Consider the following 18,132-nt stretch of genomic DNA (forward strand, 5'->3'; position numbering starts at 1 on the left):
TACAAAGTTATACAACTTTGTAATGGATGTTATGTCTGTGAATGGCCCCCTTCCCCGTGTCCCACCACCCCCCACCCGTGTACATTACCTGTCACGTGCTGACCCCCGTCTCCGATCTTCAGTCAGTGACGTCTTCTTCGGCCGGCCGGCAAACAGCTCCGACTGTTCCGAATGCCGGCCACCCTCTGCAGCGTCATCCGATGCTCAGCTGCGATTGGCTGAGCATAACTGTGCTCAGCCAATCGCGGCTGATTGGCTAATGACGCTGCAGAGGGCGTCCGGCATTCGGATCAGTCGGAGCTGTTCGCCGGCCGGCCGAAGAAGACGTCACTGACTGAAGATCGGAGACGGGGGTCAGCACGTGACAGGTAATGTACACGGGTGGGGGGTGGTGGGACACGGGGAAGGGGGCCATTCACAGACATAACATACATTACAAAGTTGTATAACTTTGTAATGTTTGTTATTCTGTGAATAAATCTTTACTGCCGCACTACTCCTTTAAAGCTGTGGGGATGTTGAGGCATGCGTAGCACTGCAAAAAGAGGCAAGGACAGATATGTATAACGTTTATTTTACACTTATGGGAAGGACCGCACAGACATTGTTAATAGAGATGAGCAAACCGAGTTCGGGTTCGAGTCCAACCGAACCCGATCGTTCGGCATTTGATTAGCGGTGGCTGCTGAACTTGGATAAAGCTGTAAGGTTGTCTGGAAAACATGGATACAGCCAATGACTATATCCATGTTTTCCACATAGCCTTAGGGCTTTATCCAAGTTCAAATCCGCTAATCAAATGCCGAAAGTTCGGGTTCGGATAAACTCCAGCATGCACGAGGTTCGCTCATCTCTAATCGTTAACAATATGAACACATTTATAGATTGTAAGCCCTTCTGGGCAGGGTCCTGTTCCCCCTTGTACCAGTCTGCCATTTGCCTTTATGTAATGGGTTTTAATCTTGTATTGTTCCTGTCTGTTACCCCTATCACTTGTATAGTGTTCTGTAATTGAGGGCGCTTTATAAATAAATAATAATAATAATAATCCCTCACTGCATAATTATCAAGCCAAGTAATAGGTTCAGCTAAGCAAACACCAATCTAGCAGATCAACACTCACCTATCCGAAATATTGGGCCATGTAATATGGCCCTAAGGTCCAGCACAATACAGGTGTACATACAAATGCATATACACCTGAAAGGATCACTTGCTCGCTGAGTTATCTGGGACAGCTGTCCTGGAATCCCTGTTAGTGAGTGATTGTACATGTGCCCATAGAGAGGGCTCTGAGTTTCCCATCTGGCAGGCATTTCGCTGGTTCACAGTCCAATACACTCTTAATCAAACATTTATGTATAAAATTTTTCATACCCAAAATTAATTTTTGAATAACCATAAATATAACTATTCCTACACTATGACTATGAAATCTATTAAATAGCTCCAGCCTACTGTTTCCTATGTTCCATGTACAAAGCATATCTCTAAATCCCCCTTAAATAGAAATTCAGGATGGGTGACACATTCCCTTAATCCCCATTTACTAGTGAATGGTCGATGTTAATGGGGATGAGACAGGTCTATGGTCAGCAGCCCAAAATATTATATAACCTCAAAAAAAAAATACTTGGTCAAGAGAGAATTAGCCTGGAGAAAGTGGTTTACATTTCAACGCCCCGGGCATATGGTGGCCCAAATTCAAGACCAGTGGGGTCCAGTAAAGATGTACGCTGCCTAAAGTTTCTACTTTGAAAGAAAGACACGCATTGCTCTCATACATTTCAGTTTCCTTTATTACACTCAGACAAACACTAAGTAAATTACAAGATATTAAAAGATTTATTTAAAATAATAATATAACTACACATTACACCCAGAAATGGGCCTGTAGTAGAATCCCCCTAATGATGAATCAGATACATTTCACTGAATTTCAACGACTCTCTGATTTTCCACGTCGGCCATGACACAGAGGTGGCAAAGGCTAAATAATCTGAAGGACTGCGCCAAACACCATTCAGGTTTGCTGATCCGCAGGCGTTATACCACCAGCCCGAATGGAATATATCACCGCAGCTGGGGAACCTCATGTCGTCAATTTTACATTTCTGATTACAGTTGTCGGTGGGATGATCCCTAGTGCCAAAGTAGCTGCCATGCTGGTTTTCTGCTCCATTTCCAAGGAAGGCATCGCCTATAATAAAATATATAATATATTATTTCCTTTACAATTTTCCTCGATAAATTTTAGTTAGAATTTTTCATATTCTCCATCCTCTCACCTGCTGTACCGGAATATTTCCCTGCCGATAACTTATAGTGGAGGTCTTCATTTCCAACACTAAAGGGATTGTATTCAGCATAGGATTCATTGCCGCTAAAGTCCCCGAGGCTGATGTGCAGTTTGGCAGATCTGTCTGGCTGGTTTGTCAGGAGATACATGTATTCCAGTCCAATCCAATGTTCACCTTTAATAGCAAAATGAGTCGATTATATAGACGATACAAACTGGAGACAGTACAGTAATATGCAGTTAAGGGGTGCCTCAAGTTGGTGTCATCAGAGACCATATTATATGTATCCCTTATGTATCATAAGAACAAAAGGGCCAAGTCCCTCAGCATTCTCCCACATAGCTCATCCCTAGGGAACGTGCAGAGAACGGCAGCTATTCCCCATAACCCAGTGACTGATGGAAAAACAGACTCAACTTGAAAAAAAAATTCTATTTCAATTTAATGGCCATAGTTATACCTAAATTTTGTAATTCCCAAGCAGAGTTTCATAAAAAATTGCAACTACATATAAGGCTCTTCTAGGGAGTTAATAGAGAAATCCAGACAGGGTGATTTTTTTTTTTTTTAATAAGTGACGGGGAGGAGGAGGCTGAAAGAAATAACGTGCTCTCACCTCCCCGGCTCCAGTGCTGATGCCGCGTACCGAAGCTCCAGTCCACCGGGACACTGTTATGGTTGCTGAATGGCTTAGTAGACCTGACACATCACAACTTGCGTCCTATCCATAAAGCGGCCGGGGACCTTGGGGGACTGGAGCTTCGGTAAGCGGTATCAGCACCTGAGCCGGGGAGTGAGAGCACATAATTTTTCAGCCTCCCCCTGTCCACCAATTTAACAAAAAATTGACCTGCCAGGGCTTCTCCTTTAAATACTTTATTTGAAATTCCTGTCTAAATAACAAAAATTTATTAAAAGGTTTGTGTCAAATAAATTAACTTTTGACAAGTCTTCAGTTAAAGATCTTATAGGATCTCACTCCTAAGACGCATTACCATCCCAGTATGTAGCCAAAATACAACTCCTGTATGAGTGCTCAGATGGTGACTAATTCTCCTTCTTCTGTCATATTTACCTTCAAGTTCGCCAAATCCATTTTTATAGTTGTCCCATTTTTCGTCAAAGTTTAACCCATCTGATCCATCGTGTCTTTGTATGGAAGTCCAGCCACCAAGTTCAGACATCTTACAGTACACCTTAAATTAAAGCATAAATATTGTACTTGTAAATCTTATTTTCTTACTGTAATTCTGTCTGTATCAAAAGCTGTAAAACAAAGCTATATATGTTTAGTGTCGCCATACTACTGTTACCCCATAGAATAAAACATTGGTTCCCAAAGAAATCAGAGAGTGCTGTCTCTACTTCTCTGAAATAGGAGAATTATTGAAGAGAGTCCTAGGAGACAGGCACCAATGCAAATACTGAGATGTACCGTCATCCATTCAAGCTATACTTAAAAGGGGCTCCAAATGGGGATTAAAGGCATTAAAAAAAAACTTGTCAAAATTTTTTGATCAGTTGGGGGTCTCACTGATAATGAGTGGATAAAAGCCTCCGGTAGGGCATTTTATTCCCTGTCTCTGTCCATGTTGGCTCCATTATAAGTTAGTGTTGCCGCCGGATGGAGATGGTTTACAGCATTGACTGATCAAAACTTTTAGCATGTCCATGTAATAAGTTAAAATAACAGCTATTTTTTTTTTTTTTAATTAACGGCCATAAAAAGTTATCATGATCATTATTTATGGCAGTCATTAATAACCGTTGTTATATTTTTAAATTTACAAAAAAGGCATTTTTTTTTCCCTGTAAAAAATGATGTATTAACATACTGTAGCCAATGATTGTGTGTGGTCGGGGTACGCTGAACTTTCTCAGGCTTTCGGGATTTACTCCTGCAGCATAAATCACCCGATTCTCTTCCACTAGGTCCCATACTTTAATAACACATGGCTTCTTTCCGCTGTCTTACCAGAAAAGAGGTGTCGGATCCTTGTGGTTTTATCCGGTATGTTCCACTGGTAGACGCGTCATCTCTCTCCCATATATGCGAGCAGTCATAACCTTGAGCCACGTCAGACTGATCCTGTAATAACAATGGTGGTAAAGATTATTATATGCGTTTTATCAACCTTATATAACTAAGAAACTGCAATGCAGAGAACTCATAAAATATTTATAGCTTTGAATTTAACCCCATGCCAGTGATTGGCTGCATCAGTCATGTGATTAAACAGACGCAATACCAGTATAGCGAGAGGCATGGGAGTGGTAGTGCTGGAGGGGTAGAGGTGAGTAATGAATAGTATATACTGTATACACCAACTATAGAGATAATATAATATGTGCTGTGCTTGTGTACATATATAATGTCAAGGAAAAAGTGAAATATAAATGTATAAAATAAAAAAAGAATAAAGCAGGAGAGGCATAGCAAGTGGAATCACAGAATAGAATAAATCTGGATAGCCAAATGTCATTCTGTATTCTGTGTGGTGTATGTCAATGGTGAAGAGATGAAGACACATGGACATATGGACAAGTCCCTTCTGTATGAAGCAATGTGCTCACCTGGGATGCAGTCTGGGGGTAGGAAAGGGTTAATAATAGGAGACATGGGAATAGCTTCAGGGCTGCCATGGTTCTATACCTAGGAATATAAGAAATGATCGAGTTATATTCCTAGATACACAATAATATTAGAAAAAGCAACAGTAAGGATTATACTAATATATATAGAATAAAACACAGATGGAAACAATTTAACCTGAATTTCCTATACAATGAGACTGGAGCATGCTGGGAAGCAGAATCTCCCTGCTGTAGTAACTCACCTAGAGCTGAGGACACTCTACCACCCATTCCTCTCATCCCTTCTTATAGTCCTTGGTATCAGGGTGGAGGCAAAAACCAGCCAATCAGAGGACAGAAACCGCTCCTTATCACTCTGTGGCTACAATTACCTCCATTAACATTCCAGTTTCTGTGGGATCTCTGAATACTTTGATATTATCAGGACATTATCAGGACTTTCAGGTTTCTTCTATTTTTCCAAAGTTTTTCTTTTTCTTGCTTCTATAACATATATATATATATATTGTAAATAAGTTCTATAATTATACATTAATATATATATTTAGATAGATCGTAAACTTGAAAATATTTATGAAAATAAAGTCAAATAATAAAGTAATCAAATTTAAATTTACATGAATATCAGATCTATTAATAATATTTAAGTTGTTTCACTTAATATTTCATTATTTTTTTATTTTTTCACAAATATTTCAAGAAAAGGAAATAATAAAGAACATATTTATCATTTTCATCTCAAATAGAGAAAGTTTATAAAAAAAATTAAAACAGCCATTTAAGACGGCCATCAAACGGACGCAGACTTAAGCCACAACCAAACAGCACCTTTTTTGACCATTTGATGACCGTTTTTTTGGACGTCTGCCATTTTGTGGTCAAATAACGTCCTAACAAACGTAAGACGGCTGTCACATGTGTGGTCATGACCTTTCTATGTTTTCAATTCATTCCTGGTTTTGATTGAAAAAATACTGACCAAATGACGGATGGTATTACTAGGTATGAACATAGCCTTATATAATATATAAATCGCCATATGGGTATGTTCACGCAATGGGGTAGATTTATCAGAATGGTGTAAAGTAGAATTGGCCCAGTGAAATCTGATTGGTTGCTAGGGGCAACTGGGCAAATTCTACTTTACACCAGTTTGATAAATCTCCCCCTATGATTTTATTTTTTTTAAACTAAAATGTGGCCTTAAAAAAGTTGTGTGAACATACCCTAAAATATCAAATAAAATATCAAAATCCCAAACAAATACTTAGAGAACTTTGTTTTAGAAAAAAAATGGACGATTTTTGTAATGATAAAAAATGGCCAATAAAGTGCAATGGCAAAACCTCAGCCTAGTATGAGCATATGTCCTCTCAGATCGCTCCCTACATGACCAGCTCTGTTGTTTTTAAAGTTCTTTAAGTCTTTTTGTTTTTGTTCTTTTTTGTTAAAGGAATATTATATTATAGTGATAATACTTAAAATATAAAAATCTATCTACCTTAAGGCTGGGTTCACACACAGTATATTTCAGGCAGTATTTGGTCCTCATGTCAGGTCCTCATAGCAACCAAAACCAGGAGTGGATGTAAAACACAGAAAGTCTCTGTTCACATAATGTTGTAATTGAGTGGATGGCCGTCATTTAATGGCAAATAGTTGCTGTTATCTTAAAACAATGGCTGTTATATTGAAATAATGGCCGTTATTTACTGTTATATGACGGCCATCCACTCAATTTCAACATTATGTGGACAGAGCCTTTCTGTGTTTTTAATCCACTCCTGGTTTTGGTTGCTATGAGGACCTGACATGAGGACCAAATACTGCCTGAAATATACTGTGTGTGAACCCAGCCATAAGGAGTATTTTTTAACTTAGAAATCAGTCTGGCTAATTTATGTATTTATTAGGTTTGCCGTTATATTTACTATGACTATGTAACCAGTTCCCACAACTAGAGCTCAGTAACCTCCACACCTTTCTTCTGGGCTTGTAACTTCCCGAATACCAAAAATATCTCCCCGTCTGGTTGTGTATCCGTCTGGAGCCACAAACTCTAAAGAACAAAAGAAAGATTCTGAACTTCCAAATGATTCCAAAGCGATGGACAAACCTCATCCCATCCATTACACCCAGGAAACTGGAAAAACCACTATGTGCAGTATAGCACGTGCAGCTAGAATGTTCCTGTGTTCCAATGTATATGACTTATGCAAATGATACATATGATGTCTGGTAGATAGATATCAAAGTTGTGAAACATGGATCTTTGTAAAGAACAGCAGTAAATGAACATAGGGATGTCCACACATGTCCGCAACTATCTCCATAAAGTTATGGAATTCCGAAACTCATACATGAGGTTAGACCACTGTTTAACCAGTGAATTTACCCTAAACGTCAAAGGTGGGGATCTAAAAAGTATTTGTCCATCGAATACTGGTTTATAAACAGAGTTTAGACAAAAAATGGATGTAAAAAAACTTTCACCTAAAAATAGGCACAAAGCTCTTGATAAATGTCCCACACGGGGCTTCATTTTGCTGACCTCAGTTGTATCACGACTAGAGACGATCGAACAGGGCCAAGGTTTAGGTTCGTATGAACGTGAACCATCGGTATTTGACTCCCACTGCCTTCCTGTTCCGTGGGGAAGGTGGAGACAGCCTGGGTACCGCCTGGAAAACAGGGATACAGACTATTACCTAGGCTGTATCCCTGTTTTCTAGGCGGTACTAGGGCTGTCTCCACCTTCCACCACAGAACGGGAAGGAATCAGGAATCAAATGACGAAGGTTCGAGAAGGTTTGAGTTCAACCAGACTTAAAAATTCCCGATGTTCCATTATCTCTACTGCTGGATAAGTGGAGATTTACTCTCTCAATTTGGAGGTTCGGTTCTCCTTGGCTATAAACATGCCAGGAGACCATAATATGCACCATCAACATTGGATCAGAATGGGGGGGGGCTCGTATTAGATTTTACACACGGTATAATACAGCCCATTTTGTGCTAATACGATGGCCAAAATCCTGTGATCTGATGACCTGAACTACTGTAACAGCATCTCAGGTCACTATGTTTTGCTCACTTCAGGTCTAATCTGTTTATATTGCACTCATGTCAAACTGGATTTTGATAATGACGGCAATAAATAATGATCCTTATTTACAGCCGTCATTATCAAGAGGCGGACATTATTTGACCTTTTGACCTTTTCGTCTACCTCTGCCAGATTATGGTCCAAAATTTCACCATGTCCTTCAAACTTAAAGTAGACAAAGCATTTGTGATAATGGCCGATAACAGAGAAAAACAGTCTATATATGTTAATGAAAACCTGAAATCCTTCCCAGTTACCTGATGTAAACTCATGCCAAATTTGAATTTAAACTTTTCGGGCTTTTGGATGCCCGTACAGGACAGGCTGTAACCATTATACACAAAAGCTCTGTAAAATATTCAATCATTCTTCACCATACAGTATGTACCGAACCAATGTCACAGAACCAACTAAACCAATGGTAAACCCACTACTACATACAGTAGTAGAACCACAATACAACTATGGGTATAAATTTCCATAAAAATATCCTTTATTGCATGATTATAAAGTGTTTTACAATATCATAATAGAAATTGTGTAAAAGGAGACCCTATACTGACACTACATCACCACATATATACACCTGGGATAAGTCAGATAGTAAAAATTCATTGCATCATACCCAGATAGTGGTAAATAGAGAGGAGTGAAACAGCTGAAAATTTGTTTCGTGAGGTTTGCAAATTTAGGGTCGGATTTGTAAAAATTTCCAAATCGAATACAAACGGATCTCAGCCAATCTATAGAAGCTACGATAGTGGGACTATTACAGAGTAGCAATTTTTTTTAACATATGCTGTTGCTGCAGTGTCAACAATTAGAAAATGACACTTTGACCCCTTAGGGAAACAGCCTAAAATAGCCTTTAGGACCGCGCCAATTTTCCGTTTTTCGTATTAGTTTTTTCCTCCTCACCTTCTAAGAGCTATAACTCTTTTATTATTTTTTAATTTTTTCAGCTACAGGGCCATGTGAGGGCTTGTTTTTTTCAGGAACAGGTGTTCTTTGTAAGGGCACCTTTCAATCTACCAAAAAATTAATTACTTAACCCCCAAAATATCATTTATGGGGTGAAATTGTGATAAATAATGCAATTCTGCAAATTTTGAGGGGTTCTGTGTAAAACTGACATTTTATTTTTCTTCTATAGGTCAGTCTGAATACAGCGATATGCAGGTTTACATAGCTTTTCTACTGTTTTACTATTGTTATTAACAGTAAAAGTTTTTTTGTTTGCAAATAGGTGGGATTACAATTGTGACTCTTAACCCTTAGAGGACCGGGCCAATTTAAATTTTTGTGTTTTCATTTTTTCCTCCTTGTGCTTAAAAGGCCATAGCACTTGCATTTTTTTACCTACAAACCCACATGAGCCCTTATTTTTTGCGCCACTAATTGTACTTTGCAATGACAGGCTGATTTTTTTCATAAAGTACATTGCGAAACCAGAAAAAAATTCAATGTGTGGTGAAATTGAAAAAAAACCTCATTTCTTTTATTTGGGCTTTTTTCCGTTTTTACGCCATTTGCCCTGGGGTAAAACTGACTTGTTATATACTGTATGTTCCTCAAGCCATTACGATTACAATGATATGTAACATGTATAACTTTTATTGTATCTGATGGCCTGTAAAAAATTCAAACCATTGTTAACAAATACATGTTCCTTTATTCCCAGGTTTATAGCGCTTTTATCCTTTGGTCTATGGGGCTGTGTGAGGTGTAATTTTTTGCACCATGATGTGTTCTTTCTATTGGTACCTTGATTGCGCATATGCAACTTTTTGATCGCTTTTATTAAAATTTTTCTGGATTCGATGCAACAAAAAAAACCACAATTTTGCACTTTGGGATTTTTTTGCGCTTACGCCGGTAACCATGCGAGATCGGGAATGTGATTAATTAATAGTTCGGGCAATTACGCACGCGGCCAAACATGTTTGTTTAATTATTTATATTTATAACATGGGGAAAGGGGGGGATTCAAACTTTTATTAGGGGAGGGGGCTTTTATTATTAATGACACTTTTTTTTTTACTTTTACACTTATACTAGAAGCCCCCCTGGGGTTAGGGTTATTCCCCCTGGAGGACTTCTAGTATAAGTGCACTGATCTCTCATACAGATCTATGCTGCATAGATATGCAGCATAGATCAATGAGATCGGCACATTGATTGCTTTACGGCGCTGAGCCCCGGAGGTAACAGATGTTCGGAACGCTCCCCACTAGACACCAAGGAACGGCTGCATCAAGTAATCGGATGCAGCCGTCAACTTTGACAACTGCATCAAATTACTTTATTAGCGGGCATGGCGATCGGACCGGGCCCGCTAATAGCCGCAGGCTACGAGCGGCACCTGGGACCGCGGCGGTTCAGAGTGTGGCGGCTGCGAGGCCCCGCTCTGAACACATGGAGGTGGCCCTGGACGTACATGTACGTCCAGGGTCGTCTAGGGGTTAAAGGGGTATTCCCCCCCAAAATTATTTTTGCATCAATAGGTTGCCCACCCCTAGCTTTCCATCTTTCTTATATCAATGTATTATGGATTTGTAATGCTAGGTATAAATGGTGGCTATTTAAAGCATATTGGCGGCCATTTTATGTGTCATTCTCCATTTCACATCTTTAAAGGTCCTTCACTGATGGATGACCCAGATGACTGTATACATGAGACTTCTAGGTCATCCAACAAGTTTGAAGAAGGCTTTTACTGATTCAATGGAGATAGTTTGCCGAACCAACAGAACATTTGACCAGTCCCAGTGATTCAACGGGAAATAGTATAGGGCATAGTATCATCTAAACAAGAAAACCTCATATCATTGCTTTAGGATTAATCTGTGCATTGTCCCATTGTGTGAGTATTGTCCTCTTAAGGATTAGAACTGGCCATTCTATTTTTTTAACATGAGGTAATACAAACAAACAGGACAGAGATCTGTGTATTCTAAACTTAGTGCAGCACTAAAGTGTATGAAGTTATTGATTCTAACTGTGTATAAAACCTGAGAGCTGCAGCCATCTGGTAGAGAGGTTTGGACCTGAGGTAAGGACGCTTCCATAGTGTAGGCCCAGGACGCTTCCATAGTGTAGGCCCAGGACGCTTCCATAGTGTAGGCCCAGGACGCTTCCATAGTGTAGGCCCAGGACGCTTCCATAGTGTAGGCCCAGGAGGCTTCCATAGTGTAGGCCCAGGACGCTTCCATAGTGTAGGCCCAGGAGGCTTCCATAGTGTAGGCCCAGGGCGCTTCCATAGTGTAGGCCCAGGACGCTTCCATAGTGTAGGCCCAGGAGGCTTCCATAGTGTAGGCCCAGGACGCTTCCATAGTGTAGGCCCAGGACGCTTCCATAGTGTAGGCCCAGGATGCTTCCATAGTGTAGGCCCAGGAGGCTTCCATAGTGTAGGCCCAGGAGGCTTCCATAGTGTAGGCCCAGGACGCTTCCATAGTGTAGGCCCAGGACGCTTCCATAGTGTAGGCCCAGGACGCTTCCATAGTGTAGGCCCAGGACGCTTCCATAGTGTAGGCCCAGGACGCTTCCATAGTGTAGGCCCAGGACTTGGTCTCTGTCAGATCGCTGGAAGCCTCTCCCCAGTTGAAGTTCTATGACAGATGAAGTATCGTTATGTTCCTGGTAGTGATTTCTTCTTTGTCTTGCGCCGATTTGCGGCTGATGTTTGGTTTTGGCCACTTGCAGCTTTGCGTGTGGCTGATACTAGGACAGATGATGTGACTATGCACTAGTGATATTGTAAGTACTTAACCTTTGTATTCATATCTATGCAAAAGTGTACGCAATCTCATACTAAGAAACACCTGGTTATTGTATTTCTGATATACCATCTGTATATAATCCTTTTTATAGATCTTTTTAATCATTTGTTTAATAAAATTGCGTTGTATCTTTATTGGTCGCCTTCTTTAAATACGTATCTGAACCTTTTGCTTAAGAGTTAGCAAAACGTAAATGGCGCTGTGAACAGGATACGTGGAAGGTTTACCATTAAGATAATTGTCAGACGTTAGAGAACTGTGTCTGATTATTAGTATATAGTGTGACATTGCGTACAACATGTATCTGTATGAGGACAAAGGTTTGGTGAGTGAATGTGTGGAGAGTCTAAGGTGGGAGCAGCCTCCTTAGAAGGTTTCGGCCAATGAGCGGTCGCAGTGTGCTGGATTATAGGTTTGAAGTAACTCGTGAGTTAAGTGTTTGATGCAACCTGGTGATGTAGTAATGTGTTGGCAAAGAGTATGAGTAGAGGTTGGGTGTTATTGGCAGGTAAGAGGTTATTGTTGTGCAAGTATTGGAACAACGAATGTGTAAAAGGTAACAGTGTGACAGTAAAAAGTGTAACTTCCAGCCACAAATGGAGGCTTGTATATTTGTGTTGTAATGGCCTGTATATGACGTTGCATGTGTATTTGCACTGCAGAAAAAGGTATTCTTTCTGTATCTAGGAGAGCAGAGTGAGAAGCAGCTTGTCACAGTCTTTGTTCAGCCTCTGAAGCTGATGTATTGCTTAGCATGGAGTTGGTGGAGCCTAATGTTCTGGCGCTCATGTGATATTTCGTGCCATAGTAATTGATAGCTGACAATATGTATCTCTGCTGCTGTAGTGACTTCTCTGGAAAGAATAGTTCGAGACTCTGTGTTTGTCACTTGAAGGAAAGTTTATGGCTGTTTTGTCTTTGAGAGCAATAGACTTAGGGCCCTATTCCACCGGACGATTATCGTTAGCATAATCGTTAACGATTAACGATCTCAAAGGACCGCTATTGCGAAAGACCTGAAAACGTTCACTCATTTCCATGGAACGATAATCGTTACTTATGATCGTAATTGCGATAGTTTCTTCTTCCGTATTTCTTCGCTATTGCGTTCGTATCTATTGCGAACGACCGAACGATGTCTTATTCAATGCGAACGATTTGCGAACGTTTCGCGAACGAGCAACGATAAAAATAGGTCCAGGTCTTATAAAGCGATCAACGATTTTTCGTTCGGTCGTTAATCGTTACTGCATTTCAACCGAACGATTATCGTTTAGATTCGAACGATTTAACGATAATCTGAACGATAATCGTCCGGTGGAATAGGGCCCTTAATCTCTGTGTAAACATAGGGAAGTGTGGTAATCTATCCATTTCTAGAGTTTCTTCTTATGGACCAGTCAGATAATCTGATGGTAAATGGCGACTTCATAGGATTATTTATCTTATGATGTAAATAATATATCTGTGTTTTCTCTACAGGTCATTGAAGAAGTAGTGCAATATACCTATAGTATATGGTATAACAGGGGTTGTAATGGATCCATTTAAATTGGGGTATAGTATAAGAAAAAGCCACGTGGTAAAAGATATTGATTGCACCTTATTAGATTTTAAGTTTTTGCCCTAATGAAAAGTTTTTTTTATCTGAAAATGTTTTCACTATAAAATTAGTAGATCATTTTTTTTTATTTGGTTAACCACATTTTTTTTTATACATTGATGATTTTTTTGTTTGTTTTTAATTTTTTTGAATGGAGCTCCATGTTTTATTTTTACCATTTTTGTAAGAATGCTGTGGATGGATGGGCCCATGTGTGTATTTTATGCTTGTGAATGTCTGTATTGTTATATATGCTGCCTGTCCTGTGACACCTTTAGAGAGGCAGTTAATTGACTTTATGGTCCCATCTTGAGCCCCTATTCCACGGGTCATTTAGAGGAGCAATATCGTTCGTATTCGGCCGATATCGGCCGCTACGAACGATATTCGTCCCGTGGAATAGAGTGCAACGATCAGCCGTTGAAAAACAAGCGACTGATATAGCAGCGATCTGCTGCCGTCGCTCCGTTGAATAGGAGCATCGGCAGCAGATGCTGCTATATCCTATGGGCTGCCCGGACGATCAGCGATCCCCCGGGCAGCCCCCCCCAGCAGCTCCCCGCCGCCCCTCCCGCACTCACCCGCTCGCTGACGCCGCGCTGAATAGCGGCGGCAGCGAGCGGGGAACGAGGAGCAAACGAGCGCTAATAGCGCTCGTTTGCTCCTCCAAACGACTCGTGGAATAGGGGCATTACAGACGACTGACCTGAAGTATAACAATACAAAGACCTGGACTATGGGGGTGGTGATAAATGACCTAGGTGGGTGGGAGGAGAAAGGTGAGACATGAAAGGGAGAGTGACAGCCCCTTATGTTTGGATATACCAGCCCTTTGCTCCTCATTGTCACTTGAAAACCTAAGAGAAAAAAAAAAATAGGATTGAGTAAACTGAATTGTCTTCAGATACCTACTTGGTGATATATAAGTGGGGTATCTGAATGCTGAAAATATAAGATTAAAATTTGTTTTGGGAAAAATATTAACCCTTTGAGGACCAGGCCCAAAATGACCCAGTGGACCGCGCAAATTTTGATCTTAGTGTTTTCGTTTTTCCCTCCTCCCCTTCTAAGAGCTCCAGCACTCTCAGTTTTCTATCTACAGGGCCATGTAAGTGCTTGTTTTTTACAGGAATAGTTGTACTGTGTAATGGCGTCATTCACTTTACCATAACATGTATGATGGAATTCCAAATATATTATTTATGAAGATATAAATAGGTGAAATCGTAAGAAAGAATGCAATATGGTAACGTTTGGGGGGTTCCTGTGTCTACGTAATGCACTATATGGTAACAGCGACATGACACTATTACTCTATAGGTCAGTCCGAACACAACCACATGCAGGTTACACAGATTCTCTAATGTTATATTTATATTTTTTTATGAAATCCTTTTTTTTGGCAATTAAATATTAATAAAATGGGCCTATTGTGACGCTTATAACGGTTTTATTTTTTCACCTACGGGGCTGTATGGGGTGTCATTTTTTCCGCCATGATCTCTAGTTTTTATTAATACCATATTTGTGAAGATCGGACGTTTTGATCACTTTTTATTGATTTTTTTTAATATATAATGTAACATAAAATCGGTAATCTGCGCACTTTTTCCCCTCTTTTCGTGTACGCCGTTCACCGTTCGCAATGACGCTTGTTATATTTTAATAGATCGGACAATTACGCACGCTACGGTATATTATATGTTTATCTATTTATTTATTTTTATATGTTTTATTTATATAATGGGAAAGGGGGGTGATTTAGACTTTTATTGGGGGAGGGGCTTTGGGGTAGTGTAATAGTGATTTGAACTTTTTTTTTTTACACTTTTGAAGTCCCTTTGGGGGACTTGTACATACATTAGTTTGATTTATACACTGATGATTGCTATGCCATAGGCATAGCATTGATCAGTGTTATCGGCGCTCTGCTCATTGAGCCTGCCTGTGCAGGCTCAGTGTAGCAGATCGCCGATCGGACCGCATGGAGGCAGGTAAGAGACCTCCAGCAGTCCGTTTCAACGATCGGGACCCCCGCAGTCACACTGCGGGGGTCCCGATCGGTAAGTGACAGGGGACTCCCCCTGTCACTTACAATTAAACGCTGCGGTCGCGCCGCGATCGCGGCGTTTAAGGGGTTAATGACACGCGGCAGCGCGATCGCTGCAGCGTGTCATTACCGGTGAGGTCCCGGCTGCTCACTGCAGCCGGCCCCCACCTCCTATGAAGCGTGCTCCGCTCCGGAGCGCGCTTCATAGCGGGAATACCACCCATGACGTAAGGTTACGTCATGGGTCGTCTGGGGACAGACTTCCATGACGTAACCCTACGTCCAGGGTCGTCTAGGGGTTAATCAATAATGAGGTAGTAAATTGAATAAGTTCAGAAGGTTCCAGATTGTTTACAAACAAAACAATAAGGGTATTGGTGGATTGGTGTTATTGACGGGTGGGTAAATTGTGTTGGGTAAATGCAAATATGTATAGGTAACCATTACTGAGAAGATGCCTGCATTGGATATAGCTATGTATGTGTATATATATATATATATATATATATATATATATATATATATATATATATATATGTATCTCCAATATAGGATGATGGGTTTGCTTTACATGGGATGCATATTGAAGGATATGTGTGTATACTCTTGATTTGTTTATTCACCCAATAGATGGAAATAATAGACTGAAGCCATATACTGTATGTTTAGTTTGTATGCTTGAAATTTAAGAATGTTGTTTGACGATAAACATGTGGGTAATGGGATTAGGTAGATAGCCATTGTTACATGTCCTTGCTATCAACAGAAACACTTTCCTGGGCAGAGATTTGATTTGTTTTTTGTTTCTAAGAAAGACTTTTAGATTTTTATTTTTGGTTTATCCATTGGATGAAGGACTGGTGAAGAGCGACCACCATGAAAATGTACAGGACTGTATACAGAGTTCCCTTGTGTGACTAAGATCAGAGCTGCCATGTTTGTGTTACACAGCTCCAACATGCTTGCCATCTGCAATTCATTGATTCATTCCTATTTGGACACCAAGTTAAGTCTGTCTTTAACAACCTCCTTATTCAGCAAGTGCAGAGAGCCTGAAGAGCTGACAACTCGAGATCTACAGTGTCTTCAAAGGTGCCAAGATGATGCATGAGGGCAGGAAGACAATGTACCTGGCCCAGCACTGCCAAAGGGGCTCTACAGTCTGCACCTCCAGCCATACCTGCAACCCCCTGACCCATTACCAGAGATACATAGGGGGAGGGGAGCAATGAGACAGACTTTCAAACGTGTAAAGGGCGGGGACAGATGCCTACTGAGGGTCTGTTCTTTGGCCAACCAAGGAAGTAGCGACTTTACCTGGACAATAGACCCTTGTGGCGAGGGCACAATAATCCCTTTGCTTCCCTGCACCAGAGGTTAGGGTCTAAGAAGAACAGAAGAAAGAAGATTCTCACCAGAATGGACATTGTATTTTGTGTTACTGGACATTTGATTTTTCTATCATTCTTTTTGTTTTTAAGCCCAGCTGGGACCAGTTTCTGTTTGTAGCAACAGACCAATGTAAGAGAGGTAGATGGTGAAGTGTGTGATGTAATAATCATAATATTTTGGGTGAAAAAATATTTTTAATGTGATGATTGTATGACTTCAAATAGCCAAGGGTGGAGTGTAATGCTAGGTATAAATGGTGGCTATTTAAAGCATATTGGCGGCCATTTTATGTGTCATTCTCCATTTCACATCTTTAAAGGTCCTTCACTGATGGATGACCCAGATGACTGTATACATGAGACTTCTAGGTCATCCAACAAGTTTGAAGAAGGCTTTTACTGATTCAATGGAGATAGTTTGCCGAACCAACAGAACATTTGACCAGTCCCAGTGATTCAACAGAAAATAGTATAGCGCATAGTATCATCTAAACAAGAAAACCTCATATCATGGCTTTAGGATTAATCTGTGCATTGTCCCATTGTGTGAGTATTGTCCTCTTAAGGATTAGAACTGGCCATTCTATTCTTTAACATGAGGTAATACAAACAAACAGGACAGAGATCTGTGTATTCTAAACTTAGTGCAGCACTAAAGTGTATGAAGTTATTGATTCTAACTGTGTATAAAACCTGAGAGCTGCAGCCATCTGGTAGAGAGGTTTGGACCTGTGGTAAGGACGCTTCCATAGTGTAGGCCCAGGACGCTTCCATAGTGTAGGCCCAGGAGGCTTCCATAGTGTAGGCCCAGGACGCTTCCATAGTGTAGGCCCAGGACGCTTCCATAGTGTAGGCCCAGGAGGCTTCCATAGTGTAGGCCCAGGACGCTTCCATAGTGTAGGCCCAGGACGCTTCCATAGTGTAGGCCCAGGAGGCTTCCATAGTGTAGGCCCAGGACGCTTCCATAGTGTAGGCCCAGGACGCTTCCATAGTGTAGGCCCAGGACGCTTCCATAGTGTAGGCCCAGGACTTGGTCTCTGTCAGATCGCTGGAAGCCTCTCCCCAGTTGAAGTTCTATGACAGATGAAGTATCGATATGATCCTGGTAGTGATTTGTTCTTTGTCCTGCGCCGATTTGCGGCTGATGTTTGGTTTTGGCCACTTACAGCTTTGCGTGTGGCTGATACTAGGACAGATGATGTGACTATGCACTAGTGATATTGTAAGTACTTAACCTTTGTATTCATATCTATGCAAAAGTGTACGCAATCTCATACTAAGAAACACCTGGTTATTGTATTTCTGATA

General features: G+C 40.6%; 1 protein-coding gene across 1 annotated transcript; it reads right to left on the minus strand.

Annotated features, from left to right (window-relative positions):
* Positions 1–1,907: 1,907 nt before the first annotated feature.
* Positions 1,908–17,622, minus strand: LOC138770430 (fibrinogen-like protein 1). Its single transcript, XM_069949533.1, has 8 exons — positions 17,506–17,622; positions 16,751–16,817; positions 6,876–6,954; positions 4,875–4,953; positions 4,276–4,389; positions 3,376–3,496; positions 2,289–2,474; positions 1,908–2,200 (listed from the first exon to the last, which is right to left on the minus strand). The coding sequence occupies exons 1-8, from the start codon at positions 17,620–17,622 to the stop codon at positions 1,908–1,910; spliced, it is 1,056 nt and encodes a 351-aa protein (XP_069805634.1).
* Between the last annotated feature and the right edge of the window lie 510 nt (positions 17,623–18,132).

The sequence above is a fragment of the Dendropsophus ebraccatus genome, chromosome 13 (genome assembly GCF_027789765.1).
Source record: "Dendropsophus ebraccatus isolate aDenEbr1 chromosome 13, aDenEbr1.pat, whole genome shotgun sequence".
NCBI lineage: Eukaryota > Metazoa > Chordata > Amphibia > Anura > Hylidae > Dendropsophus > Dendropsophus ebraccatus.